The 21736-nt window shown below is 36.9% G+C and overlaps 1 protein-coding gene across 2 annotated transcripts in view; it reads left to right on the top strand.

Moving 5' to 3' along the window:
* Nucleotides 1-1844: 1844 nt before the first annotated feature.
* LOC131045730 (uncharacterized) overlaps nt 1845-21736 on the top strand; it is a 110527-nt gene continuing 90635 nt past the window's right edge. Inside the window, exon 1 of one of the 2 annotated variants that reach the window (XM_057979321.2) lies at nt 1845-2374. In XM_057979321.2, coding sequence (XP_057835304.2) covers nt 2034-2374 — 341 coding nt within the window. In that variant the 5' untranslated portion in view covers nt 1845-2033. The remainder of the gene's footprint in view (nt 2375-21736) is intronic. The other variant, XM_059211027.1, reaches the window with a different exon arrangement.

Genomic DNA, 21736 nt, shown 5'->3' with positions numbered 1-21736 from the left:
ATTAATTAGTAATCATATTTATGAATTAGGTAATTAAATAAAATAAATTTATTTAATTAATAAGCAAAAAGGATAAATTAATAAATAAATATTAAATTTATTTATTTAATTTTTAGAAGAATTGTTAGCAGGAAAGGGGATTTAATTAATTAAACCTAAGAGACAAATAAGTCAAATTGACGTCCAGAGACCTCAATTTGGTCAAATTAAGTCATTTTGAGTGAAATTAGGAAGAATTAGGAAGAAATGGAAAGAAAACGGGAAGAATTGGGAAAATTGGGTCAAAATGGGTAAATTAGGTCAAAGCAGGTAAGAGGACACGAAATGGAGACAAAATGGCACCATGGGATAGGAAAATGGGTTAAAATGATAAACTCATGTTTCACGAGTAGTGGCTTACAATAACCCAACTTTCATGAGAATGAATAGTCTGCTTAGCACTCATTTCATCTGGGTGATGCTCATAGAGGTAAAGCATTAGGCCTTCTTGGTAAGTCACCCATCCCAATACTACTCCAACTCAAGTCCACTTAACGATAAAGTTTCTTCCAAGGTTAAACCCACTTAGCTTGTAACCCCACTTGCAAAATCTTTAGCAAGTGTTGTGCCTTATGAACCATTCATTATAGAGCCCCTTTAGCTAGTCAATTGACAAGTAAGAGATATTTTCCGTAGCAAGTCAAATTATGATACATGATTCATCTCTGTAGTTTTTGAGTCAAACTCATTGACCCATGTTTCATGAATAGTGGTTTACAAAGAACCCATCTCTCATGAGAATGAATGTTCCACTTAACACTCATTGCATCTGGGTGATGTTCATAGAGGTGAGGCATTGGGCCTTCCCGAGATGTCACCCATCCTAGTAATACTCCAACTCAAGTGTGTTTGACCACAAAGTGTCCTCCAAGGTTAAACCCACTTAGCTTGTAACCCCATTTGCAAAACCTTTAGCAAGTGTTGTGCCTTTGAATCTTTCATTATAGAGCCCCTTTAGCTGATCAATTGATAAGTAGGAGATATTTTCCACAACAAATCAAATTATGATATTGCTATTAGTGTTGTGCCTTTGAATCTTTCATTATAGAGCCCCTTTAGCTGATCAATTGATAAGTAGGAGATATTTTCCACAACAAATCAAATTATGAATGTTCCACTTAACACTCATTGCATCTAGGTGATTCTCACAGAGGTGAAGCATTGGGTCTTATCGGGAGGTCACCCATCCCAATACTACTCCAACTTAAGCGTGTTTAATTACAAAGTTTCCTCCAAGGTTAAACCCACTTAGCTTGCGGCCCCATTTGTAGAACCTCAAACAAGTGTTGTGCCTTATGACCCATTTATTATAGATCCCCTTTAACCCCTTTAGCACTTTCTCATTGTTTTGATATTTGAATTCCACAATTTGCACACTATAAAGGGCGAGTCTCTCAAGGGAAGGCAAAAGCCAGAGCCTCTAAACTATTTTTGCCCTCTAAAGATTGTATCTTGACCATATGTAAAGAAGAATTTATTAAGGACCAACTTGAACTCCAAATGCAAACCTAAGACAAAGTTAATCATGGATCAAAAAAAAAGTCATCGTCATAGAAACCCACTACATGGGGCAAAAGTGTGAACCCTATTCTCTACAAAATTCTTAACGACAACATAACAAAAACACTTTATAACTATTCTATTTAATGTATGAAAAAAATTAACATACTTTAACAAATTAACAAAATTACAAATAAAACTAACGAATTAAACTATTAAAAAAAGGCTGCAATATTATTAGCAAATTGAGTATATACTACTAGTATTGTGACTTTTTCTAGATCACATCATCATGACAATGATACCGAATGTCTGAGATACGTCGAATACTAGTCAACTTTTTATATTTGTCCCTGTCTTCTGCCCACAAATTGACTTCGTACAGGATTACCCTGAGAAATATGTGTATGAATGAATTAAAGAATAGAATCATCGAAATTCTAGCACAAATTTGAGAGGAATAGCGGGAATACCCACCAAAAAAATATGCTCGCATGGGACTCCTTGAAAGTCTTTCTGCCTTGATTTCTTCCTGGTATGACGAATTCCAAACCCCTTCAAATCCAGTGGAGACGCACCCTCCTGCTTCTCCCCCTCCTCCAGTAAATTCAATGGAAAACCCTGCACCTAGGGTTTCTTCTAATAACGATAAAGTGCCAGCCAAAAAGTTATCCCAAAAATTGAAGGGTTATTTCGATCTTGGAAAAGAGGAGATTGATAAAGCAATCTCTTGTGAAGAATGGGGTTTGCCAGACGATGCCGTCGCTCATTATTTGAATGCGCAGAGAATTTTCGCAGAGGCGATGTCACAACAGGTTACATTGGACTCATCCAGGTTTTGATTATTTTAACGCCCTAATTATGTCGCAAACAAATTAAATTGAAAACATTAGAGCGGGGTAATTTGATGAACTCAATTGAGACATCTAGTCCTTGTCTTGTTCAAACGAATGCGTTTTTATGCTTCTGTTTTCATCATGGTAGCAACTTTTGTATGGAAATTCATTACGGTGGACCTCAAAATGAAAGAACCGATTCACAGAAAAACATACAGTAGATTACATTATGAAAATATGATAACAAATGGCAATTTGAAATCTGCTGGCAAAAGGCTTTTCTAAAATTTGACGAAGATGTTAAATTTTTAAAATAGTACAGAGACTCTTCTAGTGTATTTATTTTTCAATAAATATCAAACTATAGTTAATTCACCTTTTTTCATTAAATTAAAATGTTATATAAAAATAGTGTATCTTACGGATTCGCAGTATATTTTTGCTTGATTGATTGTGGGTTATTGGGGTTCGCTCCCTTAGAGAAAAGGTTACAGGGAAATCCCAGAGGGTACAGCAAAGCAAGGACAAATTAAATTCCTACACAGCTAAACATGCAGAAACAACTTGCAACCATGTCAAAATGGAGAAACAAGTAAAACAAACTTGCCTAAAAAATAACAGACCAGAAAACCAGATTAAGTACCCTGTTCAAACACATTATTGGGGTTAAAAAGGAGTGGTGCTTTGCTCTGACCACCCCACTGATGGACAACAATGGAAGAGTGAAGGCATTCGAAATTTCCGGCTCCATCCGTCAAAACGACCCTCAAATTGTCTATGCATAAAGCCAGGTCCTGGCAGAAAAAGTCATGCCCAACTGCTTTTTTGATAAAGATGAGAAGATGCGTGTAATGCCCCCTCTTCAAAATTAATCCTAGATTAAAATCCTCGAAATCAATTTGTTAATTCCATTCAGTTTGAAAATTAAATATTCAAAATATTTGAATTATCTATAGAGCAAAATGCAATGCGTAATCAGCGATTAAAAATCATAGAAAAGACAAAGTAGATATAGGTGCTGATATGAAAAGAATCGCATTGATATTTTAAGTAACCATGTCTCTTTTGAAAGATATTAACTCGATTAAATCTACCACTCCCTTTGCTATCTGCTGTTGGTATAGAATTAAATATTGACTAAGGAGGTCACTAAATATATGTTTGAAGAAGAGCTTTGACAGCCACAGCGCTTTAGAAGACCATTTCTGACAGAAGGCCCAATTTGGTTGGGTTATTTAGTCATATTCCAACTTGAATGCTGCTGTAATTCAAATAACTATTGCAGTAAAGACAAGGCAAATATTCAATTAAAAAGGAAAGGGGATAGTAGTTGACAGAAGTAGCAATAGATTAAATGCAGTCCCTTTCAAAAGGGGTTAATTAACACTCTAAAGTAAAAATTATAATTAAAGTTTATAATATTGAGGGGCATGTGAAGAGTTGTTTCTATTGGAGGAAAACGGTAGTAAATATAGAGCAAGTGAGCTGTAGGAGCATCATTGAAAAAATGTTTTATTATCTGATTTCTACTCCTTATGGAGCATGTAACTGCAGTTCAATATATTTAAGAACGAAATCTCTTTAGATTAGGATTAGTGGACAAAAATCCTTGATATGTACTTGGCGCAATCTCACCCAGGTAGTGCATATGAACTTTCCATAAACAGCCATTGTATCATAAATTAACAATAAATATTATATTGTTGGTGGAACCCTGCACTCGGCTGGAGTTCTTTCCATTTTATACTGAATATTGCTTACATGTGAACCTTGTGGATTTGCCCATACTTGGTGCAGCAAAAGACATTAATGCACTGTGGTAACATAGTGATATTGAATCTAATTCAGTTTGCAGTTGTAATCCCTAGGCAACTCACTTGAAGAATTATTACACTTGCAGATCTGATTCGTAAAGAAATATTTAATTATTTGCCAATACAAGTTGATTCTTTGAGAATTGATTATAAGGTTGTGTGGCTTGCTGCCATTACTTATAATTGGACTAATTCTGAATCTTGACTTCATCTCTGATTTATGAGATTAATTGGTGAAATTCATTGTGTTAAATTTAATTAAATTAGGAGAAGATCAAATATTCCAAATGGAATATTAGAATGTGACAGAGTTCAATAATTTCCTACAATTGTTGCAGAAGGATGGAGGTTGAATCCTTTGTAGGAGTGTCCAAATTGGAATGGAAGCTAGAATGTCCATATCTTCTTCATAGACAACATGGCTCAGAATCTAGTGGAAAGTGGCAGTGTCTTAGATTGGTAAGCTTAAATTGGCCTCAAAGTTTGTAATATATGGTGGTTGAGTGCATAGAGCCCCTTATTTGCATGACCCTCTTCACCCAAAATTGTCTTAATGAAGCTTAGGGTATTCTTGTTTAGGATGCAAAAGGTGTTATGAAGGTGGTAGTGAGAGACAACTCATCATAAGGGGACTCTCAGCTAGAGGCACAATACTATGTCCTGCAAAACATAGTGCAGAGAAACCAAAATGATAGTCAAGAATCCCTTTCTAGATAGAGCTAGTTAAAACTTAAAAAAGTGGCCCCACAATGATGCTCAGTGAAGATGCTAAAACTGGCATTAAGTAGATATGTGACAAAAGATGGCCACCCTCCTCTCCAACCATTCATTGCAAACATGCCAAATATTCTATGTGCAGCAGAGATTTAAATGTTGACTCTATAATTATTTCAAGGGGTATAGAGTCCTTCTGAAGCAAATTCTGTTGGAAATCTGAGCTTGTATGGTTGTCATTGATGTCAAATTTGGTTGTCCGGATGGAGTCTTGTTCGGATGTGATCCTGTATTGTTGTAGGTTTCTTTGTCTTGTGTTTGGTGTTGCAATTGAGCTTGATGTTTTGGTGTTGGTTATAGCAAGTTCAATATGCAAGAAAGAGTTTTTAATGTATGCAGGAAACAATATTTAATGTCTCATTAGTAGAATGATTTGCATCCCCTTGGATGGTAAAGATTATGTTGCATCGATTGGTTTTCTGGCTTGTGGATTGCAAAAGTTGGTTGTTACTGATCTTTGACAGTAAGGGTGTCTATCAGATTGGTCTAGATTGTGTTTGGTGGCCTTCAGATATGTGGAATTTTATGTTGTGGATTAGTGGACATGGTTATGTGGCTCATACAATATTTAAAATGTGTTTCTTTGATGGTGTTTCTGTTTTGCTAGTGAGTTATGTTGATTTGTGTTTGGTATATTTAGTTGTGTTTTGGTTCGACGTGTTTGGTTGGATTATCTTTTTTGGATCATGCTTTTTGTTCCAGATATGCATTGGAGGATGAATTAGAATGTTGTTATGGATCTCACCATGGTGTGTGGAGATTCGCTCGGAATAATTTGTCTTTTGGCCTACTAATTGATAAGCTTTATTGCCTATCTACACATTACGTTTGGTGGCGACTTTTGAGGATGTGTTAGTGTGTGTGGATTGTTGGATTCGACTTGGAAGGATGTGTTGTGATGTATTTGGGTCCCCTCTTTTTCTTGGAGTGGATCGCCTAGAGTATTTCTGGTTCGGGTGGCTTATTTTGTGCAATAATGTTTATTCTAGTTGTGGTCGACCCTCAATTAGGTTTTTTGATGATCTATCTTATATTTAAGGAGTGCAAATGTATGAGTTGTATGTGAGATGGTATGTGAATTGATGAGAAGTGAATGTGAATAATGTGCAAGCAGGTTTGAGACTGCAGATGTGCGAAAGTCAGTTTGTGAAGAGCTTTAAAGGTGATACGTTCTGTGAGACAGTGTGTTGAGAAAGTGGTGGTTGTCAGAGATGTTTGTCATGATGTTGGTTGCTTGATACATATGTTTAAGGACAATTTCATAATCAGGAGATCCTTCTCATTTCAGTTTTTCTATTTCCTTTGTTGCTAATTGATAGTGGGTCCTTCGGTAGCACCTTGTATCTTGTCTTGAAGCAGTGTGCCTCAGTTGTTCAAGTCCATGTATCTTGTCCTAAGGTAGCGTGCCTTAGTCTTGCAAGCCCATTAGGTGCAGTTCCGCTCCTTGGTAGTAAGCCTAAAACGTTGTAATCATTTTTATTGATATTGTGTTTGATTCTCACTGTGGTTTTTCTCTGTTTGGGTTTTCCACGTAAAATTGGTGTTCATGTGTTGATGGTTGATGTGTTTTTAGTATTGTTGTAGAATGGTTAAATGCTGTTTATAATTAATCTATTTTGAAGATCCGGATTGATTCACCCTCTCTCCCAGTGTTGCCTTGGGTTCAACAATCGGTATCATAGCTTATCCTTTATCTTCTGGATTGATGCTATTGCTACTCTCATGGAGAGCAGTGGAGTGTGTGGTATCTGTTGGTTGATCAATATATCTTGGTGAGCCCTTTGTCTTTGATGTTAAAGGGGGAGAGAATTGTTAGAGAGAATTGTTTTGCCATCAATGACAAAGGGGGAGATTGTTGGAAATCTGAGTTTGTATGGTTGTCATTGATATCAAACTTGGTTGTTTGGATGGAGTCTTGTTCGGATATGATCTTGTATTGTTGCAGGTTTCTTTGTTTTGTGTTTGGTGTTGCAGTTGAGCTTGATGTTTTGGTGTTGGTTATGGCAAGTTCAATATGCGGGACATAATTTTTAATGTATGTAGGAAACAATATTTAATATCTCATTGGTAGAATGATTTGCATTCCTTTGGATGGTACAAATTATGTTGCATTGATTGGTTTTTTGGTTTGTGGATTGCAAAAGTTGGTTGTTACTGTTCTCTGACAGTAAGGGTGTTTGTCAGATTGGTTTGGATTGTGCTTGGTGGCCTCCAGATATGTTGAATTTTAGGTTGCGGATTAGTGCACACGGTTATGTGGCTCATACACTATTTTCAATGTGTTTCTCTGATGGTGTTTTTGTTGTTCTGCAAATGAGTTATGTTGATTTGTGTTTGGTATATTTAGTTGTGTTTTGGTTTAGTGTGTCCGGTTGGATTATGCTTTTTGGTCCAGATATGCTTTGGAGGATGAAATAGAATGTTGTTATGGGTCTCACCATGGTGTGTGGAGATTCGCATGGAATAATTTGTCTTTTGGCCAATTGATTGATAAGCTTTATTGCCTATCTACGTGATATGTTTGGTGGTGACTTTTGAGGCTGTGTTAGCATGTGTGGATTGTTGGATTTGACTTGGAAGGATGGGTTGTGATGTATTTGGGTTCCCTCTTTCTCTTGGAGTGGACCGCCTTGACTATTTTTGGTTTGGGTGGTTTATTTTGTGCAATAATGTTTATTCCGGTTGTGGCCGACCCTCAATTAGGTTTCTTGATGATCTATCTTATATTTAAGGAGTGCAGATGTATGAGTTGTATGTGAATTGATGAGAAGCGAATGTGAATAATGTGCAAGCAGATTTGAGATTGTAGATATGCGAAAGTTAGTTTGTGAAGAGCTTTGAAGGTGATACATTTTGTGAGACAGTGTGTTGAGATAGTGGTGGTTGTTAGAGATGTTTGCCATGATGTTGATCGCTTGATACAGATGTTCAATGGCAATTTCATGATTAAGAGATCCTTCTCATTTCAGTTTTGCTATTCCTGTTGTTGCTGATTGACAGTGTATCCTTCGGCAACACCTGGTATCTTGCCTTGAAGCAGTGTGCCTCAGTTGTGCAAGTCCATTTATCTTGCCCTAAGGTAGTGTGTCTTAGTCTTGCAAGTCCATTAGGTGCAATTCTGCGCCTTGGCTGTAAGCCTAAAACATTGTAATCATTTTTATTCATATCGTGAGTTTGATTCTCATCATTGTTATTCACTGTTTGGGTTTTCCATGTAAATCTAGTGTTCATGTGTTGATGGTTGATGTGTTTTCAGTAGTGAACCACCAGGACGCGTCCCCCCGCCCCCCCACAAACCCTCGCGTTTACGAGACGGGGGGATGGAAACGGGGCGTCCCCCATCATCCCACCACTTCCACTAGGATGTACCAATTTAGAAATTCGAACCCTAGGAGTCTACCATAGCCCCAACTTAGAAATTCGAACCCTAAGCAAAAATGGTGGAAAATTTGTGAAAATGGCATCCTTGTCTTCAAGCAAGTCTCATTCTCTTCATTGGATATATACATGAAATATAACATTTAAGTATAAGAAAGGAAAATTCTTATACTTTAAGTTATATTTCATGTATATATTGGCAAGATGTTTGAGTGGTTTCAGATGTCTAGGAATTATAATGTAGATTTTGGGTTTTAGAAGATTTAAATTTTTCGGACTTTGTCAAATTTCAGTAGTTCGCAACCTCCTATCAATATTCTTTCACTCTCTCTATCTCACTCTCTTTGTCCCTTCAACTCTAGGCCTATCTTTCTATCTATCACTCTTCCTCTAACCCCTCTCTACCTCTCTCTATCTCACTCTCTTCTCTTTCCTCCAAGATCGAGACCTGTCTCTACATCTCTCTCTCTTACCCAGATCCCTGCCAGGGATGCTACCCTCAACCTTGTTTTGGTGTTGCCCCCAAACTCCCATCAAACTATAATTCTAAGCAAGTAACAAGCTAATGATGAATCATGATCATAAATCATATTTTTCGATATAATAGAAATCTCCAATTTGACAATTTCATTTGTCAAATTTTATTTAGTATTCAAGAAATCTTAGTATTTATTATTTTGCAATTTTGCTATTTTACTAATTTACCAAAGTTTCATTTGAAATATAATTCTTATACATCTTTTCATAACTAGTTTTTCAAGTACTATATGTATATCAGCACTGCCCCCCTGCCACCCCCTCGCCGCCGTCCACCTGTCATTCCCAAACTTAGGCCCTTTGTCCCCCCATCCTCGAAACCCATCTCTGCATCCTTGTGCCCCTTGTGCCCAACGACTGTGGAACACTGGTTTTTTAGTATTGTTGTACAATGGTTAAATGCTTTTCATAATTAATCTGTTTTGTTAGTCCTACCTTGGGTTCAACAAATTCAATATCTCCCATTCATTGGTGGAATCATTGACCTTTACTTGGTGAACTCACAATGATGAGTCACACTTTTGGCCGCAGTAGGACATTGAAATCAGCATTTGTCACCAAATTTTCCCTTTTGGACACCTATAGCAATTAAACTGTTTAGAATTTGAAGATGACATGAACTACTGATATTTGAGATTTTGTCTGTAGATTTGTTGACGTGCGTTTTGTATACAATCAAACACAGAATAAAATACCCAAGGGTACCTTATCCTCTCTTGAATAAAGCCTCTGATTGCTGAAGATGTCGCGAAAAAGGATCAACCAGGATGACTCCAAGGTTCTTCAATGTAGGGTCTCTACGTGTGGATAAGCACCAGTGGTCGTTTTGAATGCTGTTTCATCAAGGGGCCTTACGTTTCCGTACAGGAACAGAATTTCCTAAAACTAACAAGTTCTCAAAAGATCAAAAGGTAGGGTTTGCAAGAGATGAATTCTAATCTAATCCTAGGAATGACTTAATGTAGGCTAGACTTGGTAAGATTCTACCAATTTCAGTATTGCCAAGGAATAACAACTCTACTGAAGTTGATGCGATCTTCTAAGGTGACTAATGATTTTTCAATTCATCAAGAATCATAGACACTACCATGAAGGTACATATCAATGGTTCAATAATGATTTGAAGGTTTTAAGCAATCCAAATATCTCCAGTTGACCACACAAGGCGTCCTTACAATCAGCAAGAAGCTAGTGGTTTGGAACGTGAATCTCACCAATGATCAAGCTCAACACTTAGTCTTTCGAATTTAAACACTACTTCAACCAAGAATGATTCAAGAAAGTAAGCAACCATGAAAGTAGCCACAAGAATTGCAATAAAACACCATAACTTCAATATTTATTGATCTCAAAGCCAAAATAGACAACAATTGCTTAAAATTCTCTCTTCAATGCTCAATCTTGCTACAAAATAACTTCTAACTATCTGACTCTAATATCTATTTCTCTTCTCAATCTCTAATTCTATTCTGCTATTCTCTATATCAAAATGAAAATGAGTGAGGGTATATATAGCATCCTCAATTACAATGAACGGCCCAGATCAAAAGAAGATCATTGGCTGAGATTCTGACACCTAAACCCTAATTAGGGTTTTATTACAAAAAGTTCCCCTTTTATTGAACAATATTAAATGCATAGCCAAATATTTAATTGGCACAAAAATCTAGGAAACATAGACCAATGATAATTAAGGTGCCACATCATCTATAACAACCTCTCTTCTAGAACCTTGTTCCCTTTCCAATGCTCCTTCTTAGCATACGCAATGAGTCTGGACACAATTCCTTCAATCTCGGCAATAGGAATCTTGGGAAGATTCCTCATTCGTTCCTCCAAGTGGATAACTTGATCAAAAGCTTTGAGAAGAGCTACATCCCATCCAGGTTCGAGTTCCTTGATTTTCTCAATCAGGAGCATAGTGGCGAACATTTGATCTCTTTGCTCATCTGTGATAATATTTTCATCTTTGCAAAAGATGACTTTAACCTTTTCTTCCAACTCTTGAAGATTCACATCTGTCTCGTCTTCAATCCTTCTGCTAAGAATAGAACATAACACCTCAAACACCTTGTCCTGAATTGGATGGATGACCTCCTCAACTTGATTGCATTTGGTGCTGATGTCTTCGAAAAGAACTTCCTTCATCTGGAGTAGAGTTGACCACTGGAGTAAATTATGAGCTCCTCCATCCATTATCTTTTCTTGTGCTAGGATCTTCCTTGGTGTTTGCCTGATTACTTGTAGAACAGGAATGATAACATCTCTAGTGTGTGCAAAGGCGGCTACTGTTATCATTAGGTTGTGAATGATCTCAAGGACCTGGATAGCTCGATGGGTGGTCTGCATCATTCTTGTTGCGAACTCAATGGCAACAGTATGGGATTTGTCAATCCAAGAGCTCATAAGCTGAACCAAGCTCTTAACTCTTTCTGCCTCGCCAACTGATTCGAGGGGAAGTGCTTGCACGGGAGACATTGCTGGATCCTGACGCCCCAAAGGCTGATTGAGATGGCTAAAGTAGCCTCTCCAAGCACCGACCTCTCGTTCAAGCTTTCTATTCTTTTCCATTTCTTCTTTAAGCTTGTCTTTAAGTGCCTCAAATGAATCAGTTGCCTCATCCAATGTCTGCTCGGCTGTGAGTGGACCAAGCTCAAAGGTCTCTACATCATACTCCTCTGCCAAGATCTCACCTTCATATTTGTCCACTGCTGGTGTAGCTATCTGCAATTTCCTGGACCCTGTCTCATCTCTGATCATCTTGGACATCTTGGTAGCCTTCCTCTTCTCTGTCATTTCCTGAGAATTTCCAACAAGGCTTTCTAAATCAATTACATTATCTTCATCTTCGATCACAATCACCCTTGTTAGCCTCTCTTTCAACCAATCTGGAATGGCGGACCTTGTCTCCCTAACTTGTATTTCTTTAGGCACTAATCCCTCTTCTCGGAGAGGAGATGTCACTTCATCATCATTCTTGTCTTCATGTAGCTCATTGACTTGGGGAGATTGACTTGATGAACATTGAGGTGCTTGCCTTTCTTCATGTTTATCATTCTGGACCATTGATTCCATAGATTCCTCAACTTCAAGTACCCTCTTCTCTTGTCCTTGACTTGTCCTTTTTTCATGTCGGGAAGATGTGCCAGATGAGTGATCTCGATGGGCTTCTTGCTTCTTCTTGGAGGGTTCTCTTTTCTCAGGTCTTTCTTTCCTCTTCGCGCTTCTAGGATGAGGATTGCCTTCACTCACGCATCTAGGGTGAGGATTGTCTTCACTTGTGCTCCTAGGATGAGGATTGCCTTCACTTGTGCTTGCTCCTCCTTCCCCTGGCCTTTCCTCCAAAGTAAAAGTCATCGGTGTGTTCTGTTCTCTCAACTTTTGATGTTGTATATCCACCCATCTGCGAGTACATGACAAAACCGGAGCCATCAAAGTTTTTAAGTCCACAATCTCAGGCTCGTTCCAATCTATCCTCACTGCTTTGTCCTCTCTGTCATAAGATGATTGGAGATGTCTGCCACTGTCCTGAGCTTGATCAGCCACCTTGTAAACTTTGCATTTCCTGATGAGATCTAAAGGCAATCTGGAATGCATCTTTCTTTTTACTTCTAAATCACTTGAGAGATTCATCCAAAAGTCCTCTATCTGAAATTCATGCTTGTACTTTCTACCAACTGTCTCCTCTATATACCCATAAGGATCAAAATTCTCTCTCAAGGCAAAGAATGAAAATGAATATAAGGCCAACTCTTTCTCTGCATCATCCAAGGCTAAAGCATTAGGACATACCTCAACTGAATTCCCTAGTATGATAGGCACCGGAATTCCATTTCCATGCCTGTGTTTGAATGCCTTCGCATAAGCCGCCAACTGCCTAGTCACCTCCAGTAACACTATTCTGTCTGTCGGATATCTTGGCAACATATATGGAGGTGAAGGACACCCATGAACTCTAATATATGTAAACTTCTGGAATTGGATAAACCAAGCACCATACCTCTTTACAAGCTCTTGTGCATCTTGAGATATCCGATTGTGAATCCCACCTTGCAACATCCTGGTGATGTTCATCGTGAAGGTATCATTAACTAACTTGTAGTTACTTCCCGGTGGATGATGCAAATGAACATAAGAGTCACAAACTCTGACTTCCCCTGGTCCTCTTCCGATCACTCCTCTGTGAGGTAGTCCTGCATATTCAAAACTCCTGATCAAAGCATATATGATGTATGAACTCATGTGGAAGGACTTGGTAGCCTTTAGTCTTCTTAACTGCACGTCCAAGCAATGGCTAATAATTCTAGCCCAATGAATTGTTCCTTTCCCTTGAACTATCACTTGGATGAAGTAGAACATCCATTTCTCAAAATAGAAGGCTTGAGGAGCACCTGTAACTCGATTGAGCAAAGTTATCAAATCTCTGTACTCCTTCTGGAAGTCGATCCTATGTGGTGTGTTGGGAATCTTGCTCAGGTGAGGATGACTTTTGAGTAACCAATTCTTATTGATGATGCTCAAGCAAGTGCTGGATCATCTTCATACATGGATCTGGCTCCTTCTAAGCTTTTGTAAATCATATCTTTATGTTCTGGCAGATGGAGAGCCTCACTGATAGCCTCTTCTGAAAGGTAAGCCAAAGTGTTCCCTTCCTTGGACACGATTGATCTTGATTGTGGGTCGTAATGGCGGGCACACTCGATCATCAGCTCATGGCACTGGACTGCTGGAGGGAAACCGGCCGCCTTGATGATGCCACTTTCAATTATTCTCTTTGCGACAGGTGATGGTTTTCCAATAAAAGGGACCTCTCGAAACTTCTTCACACTGAAGTTTCCCAAGTTGGTATCTCCAATGTTGCTCCACTTTGACACGATCTTGGTCTCCAATTCTTCATTCCTTTGATCTTCCTTCATGAGAGCCGGACGACTAGTGGATGCTCCTGCCTTTGGGGTCGCCATCTTGACACCTACACAACATTTCATAATGAGTAATATATTTTGCAATTTAAACATATAGAGTAAAAAGGAAGATTGAAGCTTTTAATTTAGGAAACTTCATGATAAATCTTTGAATTATCATTTCCTAAATTTAATTACGCAATTTGAAATTCAAAATTCAAATTTTCAACATTGGACTAGGAAGATCTCGCCATACCTCCACTTGAGGATTAATTCTAAGAAATGATGCAAAATTAGGAAAATTTGCTAGGGAAAAGGTAGATCGAAGTCTTCAAAATGCGCTTCCTTTATCAACTCCACCACCTCTAGCTTTCAACAAAATTCGCTCCAACTTAGACCAGATTTCGCACCTTTTATTGCTTCTCCAAATCGCACTTGAATGAATGATTGAATGATGGATTAAAATCGCTCAACACACCTCTCTTATATAGGCGCTCACCACTTCTTTTTCCCATAGGCCGACTTGGAAAATAGGCCAAAAATAAATAAAAATAAATAAAAGGAGAAGGCCGACTTGCCCCAAAACATTAAAATGATACCTTAAGCGCTTGTTTTTTAATTTTTTATTTAATAATAATTAATTTCGAATGCCTTAATAATAATAAAAAAAACGATTTTCCAAGGCTTAAATTAATTATTAAATACCAACGCACCCCTTATTAAATGCCAATTTAATTAAAATATTTCAAGGTTTTAGTGAATTTGGCAATTAATGCGATTTGTTTGAAGTAAGCGCTCAAGCCTAGGGAAAATAATGGATATCAATAACATCGCTCTGGTCCCTTGGAGAGGGACAGGAGCGCCCATGCATTTTAGACCTTGCATTTCTTATTTTCACGTTCAAAACCTCACCTTTGGCGTTCAAAATGGCGTTTATATTGGGAACTTTGAGTTCAATTTATGTGATCTTTGGAAGGAGCTTGCCTTAAAGCATTTTCGCCCTGGTCCCTTGGTGAGGGACAGGAGCGATTTCACACTTTGTCCTTGGTCTTTGTCTTCCAAATCGCCAACTCAAGTTTGGAGGTAAACAATGATCTTCATTCGTCCCTTCAGTGCATGTTCCACTCGCTTTCTCAAGGCAAAATAGACTATCCAAAGATTTTTGCCCTGGTTCTCCAGTGAAGGACAAGAGCGATTTTTGTATTTGAGCCTAGGAATGTTGATTCTTGGAGGCAATTCCTTGTTCATCATCTTTTGAAAGATATTTCTCAATTTGCACAACCTTGTCTTGGCGTGATTCTGGAGGGGATTTATTGATTTTATGAAAATCGCCTTGGTCCTTCAGTGAAGGACAGGAGCGCCTTTTAGTTTATTGTGCAAATTCTTGACCACATCAACCTCCAATTACCCTCAGGGCATAAAACATGATTCTCCATTCTATCTTGAGTCCTGGAAACAAGAAATAGTATTTCAAACGTTAAGTGTTTAGGCATACTTGAATATTTCGCTCTGGTCCCTTGGAGAGGGACAGGAGCGCCTTAGCTCATTTTCATCGAATTTTGTGGTCCTTGCAATTCCATTCTTCCTTGAAGCATTTTTAAATATCACTCCAATCTTGTGCCTTGACCTGGATTCGTCCTAATTTGGGGAGGAAAGCTTGTTAATGTGTTTTTCGCCCTGGTCCCTTGGTGAGGGACAGGAGCGCCTTGGCAATTATGAGCTCACTTATGTTTTGCTAACTTTCAAAATTATCTTCAATGGACCGGTTATGCCTTCCTTCATTCATCTCAAACATGAAACTCGCTTTACCTTTGCCAAAAATTTGTCTTGTGAGAAAATCACTCTGGTCCCTTGGAGAGGTACAGGAGCGCCTATGGCCATTTGGGTTGATTCTCTTCTTTGTGGCCTACTCAAGTTATATTCAATGGGCAAAACATACTTCCCTTGACCTCTTCAAATCGTGAAATCACTTAAGTCTTGCGAGGATAATGCAAATTTGGAATTCAAGCTCCGGTCCTTCAGTGAGGGACAAGAGCGCCTTTTGTCCTCAAGGCCAAATCCTTTCACTTTTCATCTCAAATTTCCTTTGCTGGGGAAGATATCATCCTTTTACAATCCATGAACGAGAGCCTAAATCCAAAAAAGGTCCAAGAAGGTGTGTACAAAGAAAATCGCTCCGGTCCCTTGGTGAGGGACAGGAGCGAATTCATCTTGCTAGACAAAAAGTTCAACCTTTCATTGCTTTTAACTGAGTTTGGATGCTCCATTACGCTCATTTCATCCTTCATTGTGTCCTTAATGCTTCAATTTGATCAACCAAGGCCAAAAATGACCAAAATAAATCATTTCGCCCTGGTCCTTCAGTGGAGGACAGGAGCAAATTTACCTTAATCCTTCAAATTTCATCATTTTCAAATCTTCAAAATCCTTAAAATCTTCAATTCACGTCCAATTATCTCCCCTGGAAACCCTGCACAAAACAATTTAAACAAGTCAGTAACCAATATGCACCAAATAACATTTTCGCCTTGGTCCCTGGGAGAGGGACAAGAGCGATTTCACCTTTATAAGCCAAAATATCCATAATTTAGGTCTTCAATCACTTCACAAGGTTTAATTAGGTCATCTTCAAGGCTGGGAATCAGTCATCAAGCCTTCAAAAATTTGGTCAAAATTTACCCAGACAAAAATGCACAATTCCATCCTCAAAATGCTAGCTTTTAGGCAAAATTTGAATTTGCCTCAAAAAGATCCCTGACTTAACCTAACCTGAGACATACCTGACTTCCTGACAGGTTCATCTTATTTCAAAAATTGCAATCTTCGGGAGGATGCTTAATAATCTTCAAAATTTGACTGGACTCGGCTTGAAAATATCCAAAAGAAACCCCTAAGGCTTAACCCTAGTCCAGACAACTCACTTACTTAATCAAAACCCTAAGAGCAGAGAGAAGAACAGGCAAAACAAAAGCAAAAAAAGAGGGGGTCCCCATTTTAATGGGGCGATGTGTGAAATGGTCACAACAAGATTATAAATATATAGTTTAAGAAATAATTTGTGAGCTTTTACGAAACTTTTAATAACTTATTGTTTATAGTTAACAATATTTTTAAATAGTGGCATTTATTTGGTATACCATAAATTTATTTGTAGGAAGGATAAAATTATAAATTTTTAAATTTAGATTCATAACATAGATATTTAGGGCATGCATCTTTTTCCATAAGCTTTTGTTGCGTAATTTAATTTTTTAATAATTTTTTGAAGTGAGGTTAGCTATAATTTAGACATAGGTATTGTGGAGAGAGAAAATATATCTGAAATCTTATGGGACAAGATCCAAATTTATTTCAACATCCTCAATAGAGTACTTGCAAAACGCACACAATGCAAACCAAATCTAAATTAGAAACACACACATACATGCTATAAACTACTCCATTGCACTTCTATCAAGTAAGATCTTGTCTTAAAAAATGATGCTCTCAGAAGCACACGCACAAGAAGCTATGGTGAATGAAGATTTGAAATGATGAACGCAAATGAAAGCTAGAGTATGAGAAAACAAGAAATGCAAGAGTGCAAAAGTAAACTAAATGCTTGATTGCTAGATTGCTTATTAGGGTTGATAAGGATGAGAGAATCCTCTTATATATAAGACCTTAGAAAATGGAGGGATAGAATTAAAAGGTGAAAGAATAAATGGTCGGCTATGATTAAAGGGTAGGTATAGAAAATGATAAAATAATAAGAGGGTAGTTAGAAAAAATAATAAAATAATGAAGGGGTAGGTAGAGGAAAATTAAGAGATAAATGACATGTGTCATAGAGTGAGAAAGCTAATGAATTAATTAAATAAATAAAGATTTATTTAATTAATAGAGGAAGTGGGGCCATTTAAATAAATAAAATATTTATTTAATTTAGGGAAAGGATAATTTAAATAAATATATTTTTAAATTTAAATAGGGAATGGGGATAAAAAAGGATAAATGAATTAAGTAAATAAATAAAATTTATTTGATTAATAAAGACTTAGGATAAAATAATTAAATAAACAAAATATTTATTTAATTAAGTTGGACAATTTTATGTGTCTACATTTTGCTCCTCTTTGAGACAATGCAACCTGTTGCGTTGGCTCAAAGAAGATGATCAACTGATACATGCCCCAAAGATATTCTGGTAAGGGTGATGATTGATTGGTTATGCCCCATTGAGAGATTGATTGAACAGATTGATGGAGATTGATCTCTCAATAGATTACGAGAGAGAAGATTGGATGATTGATATTGCGCAAGTGATTAAGTTGAGATGCACACATGATGAAAATGCACAGTTGATGAGGCGTAACTGAACAATTGATGGAAATGATTAGTATAGCCAGGGTGATAAGCTAATTAAGCGGATTAAGCTGATTAAGCTGATTGAGTTGATTAAGCTGATTGAGCTGATGAAGCTGATAGGGATTGATGCTAGCACAAGCTAAGGTGATCCAATGATTGATTGATTGATTGATCCAGAGGTGTTGAGATTGCAAGAAGCAAGTTGATTGATTTCAATAAAGCGATTAAAGATTCAGAGACATGCGTCAGTTGGATTAAGCATTTGATTGAGCACGCTTCAATGAGAAGAATGAAGAAGATGATGAAAGAAATGGTGAAAGAGAGAGATGAAAGGGGTGATGAAAAGAGAAAAGTGATGAGAAGAATGATGAGAAAGAGGATATGAAAAATGATAAGAATTCTTGTGCTTTTTTCATCTTCGAGCTTATTATAGAAAAAGAATAAAACTCATCTAGATCTGAATAAGACCGAAATGAATCATCATACCAATTGCGTTAAAGAAAACACATCAGACAAGAAAGGATTGCCTCAGTTTACATCAGACTGTTATGTCCTTGATGATCTTAGATTATCATGTCCTAAGACGAGTCATCATATTACTAAGGAATAATCCACAAGTGGTAGACAGGTAAATCTGTCCCATCCTTGCCTTTCTAATCAAAGACATCCTGGAGATAAAATCTAGTCAAAGACATCTCGGAAAAGCTAAAAGACATGTCACCAAAGATAAAATCAAAACAATCAGAAGACATAATCAAACAAACAGACATACATTGTGCTTCATGCCAAAGTGATTCTCGTTCATAGTTAATGTGTTTGGGTTGGATAAGTCGAATGGGTGTTGTTATGTCTGCTTAATTGTAATCTCGTCACGTCATGATCTTGGTGAAGTTCAAAGATGCATGCTCATCCGAAGTGTTTGTGTCTTCGCAACGTTTATTACATGTTTTTTGATTTTTAGGGTTTTATTTTTTTTTTGATCGGTAAGAGGCCGAAGCCAAATTTTTTTTATTAATCATTCTTAAAGTTTACATCACTCCACTCGTGCGGGTGCTGGTAGGAAAGAGTGGAGGCGAGAAAACCTCCGGCCTTGCCCGGGACCATAGTCCAGAAAATTTCTATAGCTATTACAGATTTTGAGAATTACAATAGCACCCCGGGCTGAGGGTGATCAGGTGGGAGATTTTTTAGGGTTTTATTAATGTTTTAATTTTTAGGGTTTTTTTAAGGACTTCTTATGATTTTTAGGATTTTTTCAGGACATTTTATGATTATTGCATAACTTTTCTTGTTTTCATTCAAATTAACTTTCTTTTTGTTGAAATGAGAACATCAATATTTAGAGGACAATTATTTTTCAATTTTTTATTTTTGTCTATTGTATTATTTTTTCATGTGTAGAACAAAGACCTTTAGAATTGCTGGAAAACCTATCCTCACTAGAACATAGAAAATAAATATAGTAGTCAATTTAAATATATTCAATATTATACTCGTTGATAAGCTTTACTTCGAGTGCTCTAATTTTATAAATTATCTTTTCATTTTCATTCCATTTATAGGTCCGACCCAAGGTTGGAAATGGAAAAATTTGAAGCGTAAGGTGGAAAGGTCACTTTTAGGGTACCTTTGTTTGAAGGTATGTCATTTCCACAATTAAAAAGAAAACTTCGAACAGCGGTACTTTTTGATATACCTTCGATCAAAGGTACTTTCTTTCGAAGAAATACTTAGAACGAAGGTGTTTGTAACTTTGCACCTCTATCTTAGTTAAAAGAATGTGATGTCCCACAAGTGGGACTCACTATTGTGGGTTCACCCAATTGTGATTTGTAGCTGTTTAATGCCTACATAAGTGAGGAAGTTTGCAATTGGGGTTCCTTCTCTCAAACAATGATAAAAGAAATTATGCTCAAAATGTTGAGTAATCAAACACGCTTCCTCTAGGATATTACACAACTTCTAGTCCACTCCTAAAATTGTTACGCATGCCATAGATAATGTAATGCCCCTTTTTGAAATGAGAAATAATAATAAATAATAATAATTTAAAGTATAAAATAAAATAAAATCTAATATAATTATAAAATATAAATTAAAATTTAAATAAGTTTAATGAATGGTCAAAAGGCATGAAATAAAGAGTTATGATTATCAAAGGATTAAAGGTACAAAAGGGAAATCATTTCTTGAAAACGAGGTATGAAGAGGAGAGAATGGAGTATATAAATCAAGAAAGGATTAATGAAAGAAGAAAGAATTGTGAAGAAGATAAGGAAGTGAGTATTTCAAAGAGCAGAAATTCTGAAAGGTTGTACTCTTTTAAAGGGTGGTAATTGTGAAAGGTTGTGACTCTTGCAAAGGGTAGTCATGATAAAGAGATGTGACTTATCACTCACATTGGAAGATATAAAGGGGAGAAGGTTTCATTTGATGAGGAGATGAAATAGAGATCAATTTGGAAAACAATTTATTGATCTCAAAGGGCAGCAATGGAGGGTGGTGACTCAAGTCTAATGAAACGTGGTGACCCTTTCAACAATGAAGTATAAAAGACATCATTCCAATCATTCAAGGATCACATATCAATCATTGCTATGAATTCACAAAAGCAATGATCACTTATCAAATCAAGCAAACAATCAATCAGCAAACCACTCTATCAAATAAGCATTCATTCAATCGTCATTCACCAATATATTAAACCAGCATTCGTTACATCATCACTCATCAATCACTTAATTATCACTCATCAATACCTCAAATCATACAATCAAAGGAATTCATTCAATCACTGAATATTTCATCCAAATATCAATCATTCAACAGCAATCGAATGAGAATTCTGACTTTGGAGATTAGCTCAGAAAAGTCCAGCGCAGCCAGCTATAATATTTGGAAAGTAATTGGCATGCCATATGGGTGGATGCATTATAAATCTGTGAAAAAGCTTAATTCATTTATTGCATTAAATTGCCAATTTATTAAGAAATATTAGTAAATATTTAATTGATTTCCAACAAGTAATCATATCTAGGATCAATGTGAAACGTGTGATAGGGAGATGGAGCAGTATTGGTTCCCTCATCAAGTAGATCACCCCAAGTCGGTTTGCTTGTGGACCAAGGGGCTGAACGACTCGGAGGCTCATTCCACATCCTTAGGCTTAATTGAGGAGGACATTCTCCCTATCATGCTTTCCCATCAAATTCCTAATATGGTTGGCTGTTGAAAAAGTTATGGAATGGATCCAAATGCATTTAGGATGTTTTGTTTTCAATAAGGATTATTCATGATCATAATGTTTGATGTTAATTAATTACAATTTTCTCTAAGTTTAATTGCAATTATGTAATTTAGTTATAGAATACTCTTTGTAAATAGATTGTATTGTTTGAACTGTTATTTCTGGGCAAAAATTGTTATTGTGTGTAGCTTCAAGAGAAAAGAGTTCTATTTCTTCGTTGTGTTCGTCAGCAATTAGCTGTAGTTTTGCGTCTTCTTCCTTTACCGTCTCCGATCTGTATGTGAGCTGGCAGCAGTTACTTCTTCGTGGATTTCTTCCGTTTCAAGTTCATCATTTCTATGTGTTCCAGGCTTCTCTTGGTGT

Source organism: Cryptomeria japonica, chromosome 9 (assembly GCF_030272615.1).
Source record: "Cryptomeria japonica chromosome 9, Sugi_1.0, whole genome shotgun sequence".
Taxonomy (NCBI): domain Eukaryota; kingdom Viridiplantae; phylum Streptophyta; class Pinopsida; order Cupressales; family Cupressaceae; genus Cryptomeria; species Cryptomeria japonica.
This window is presented reverse-complemented; position numbering and strand designations above follow the sequence as displayed.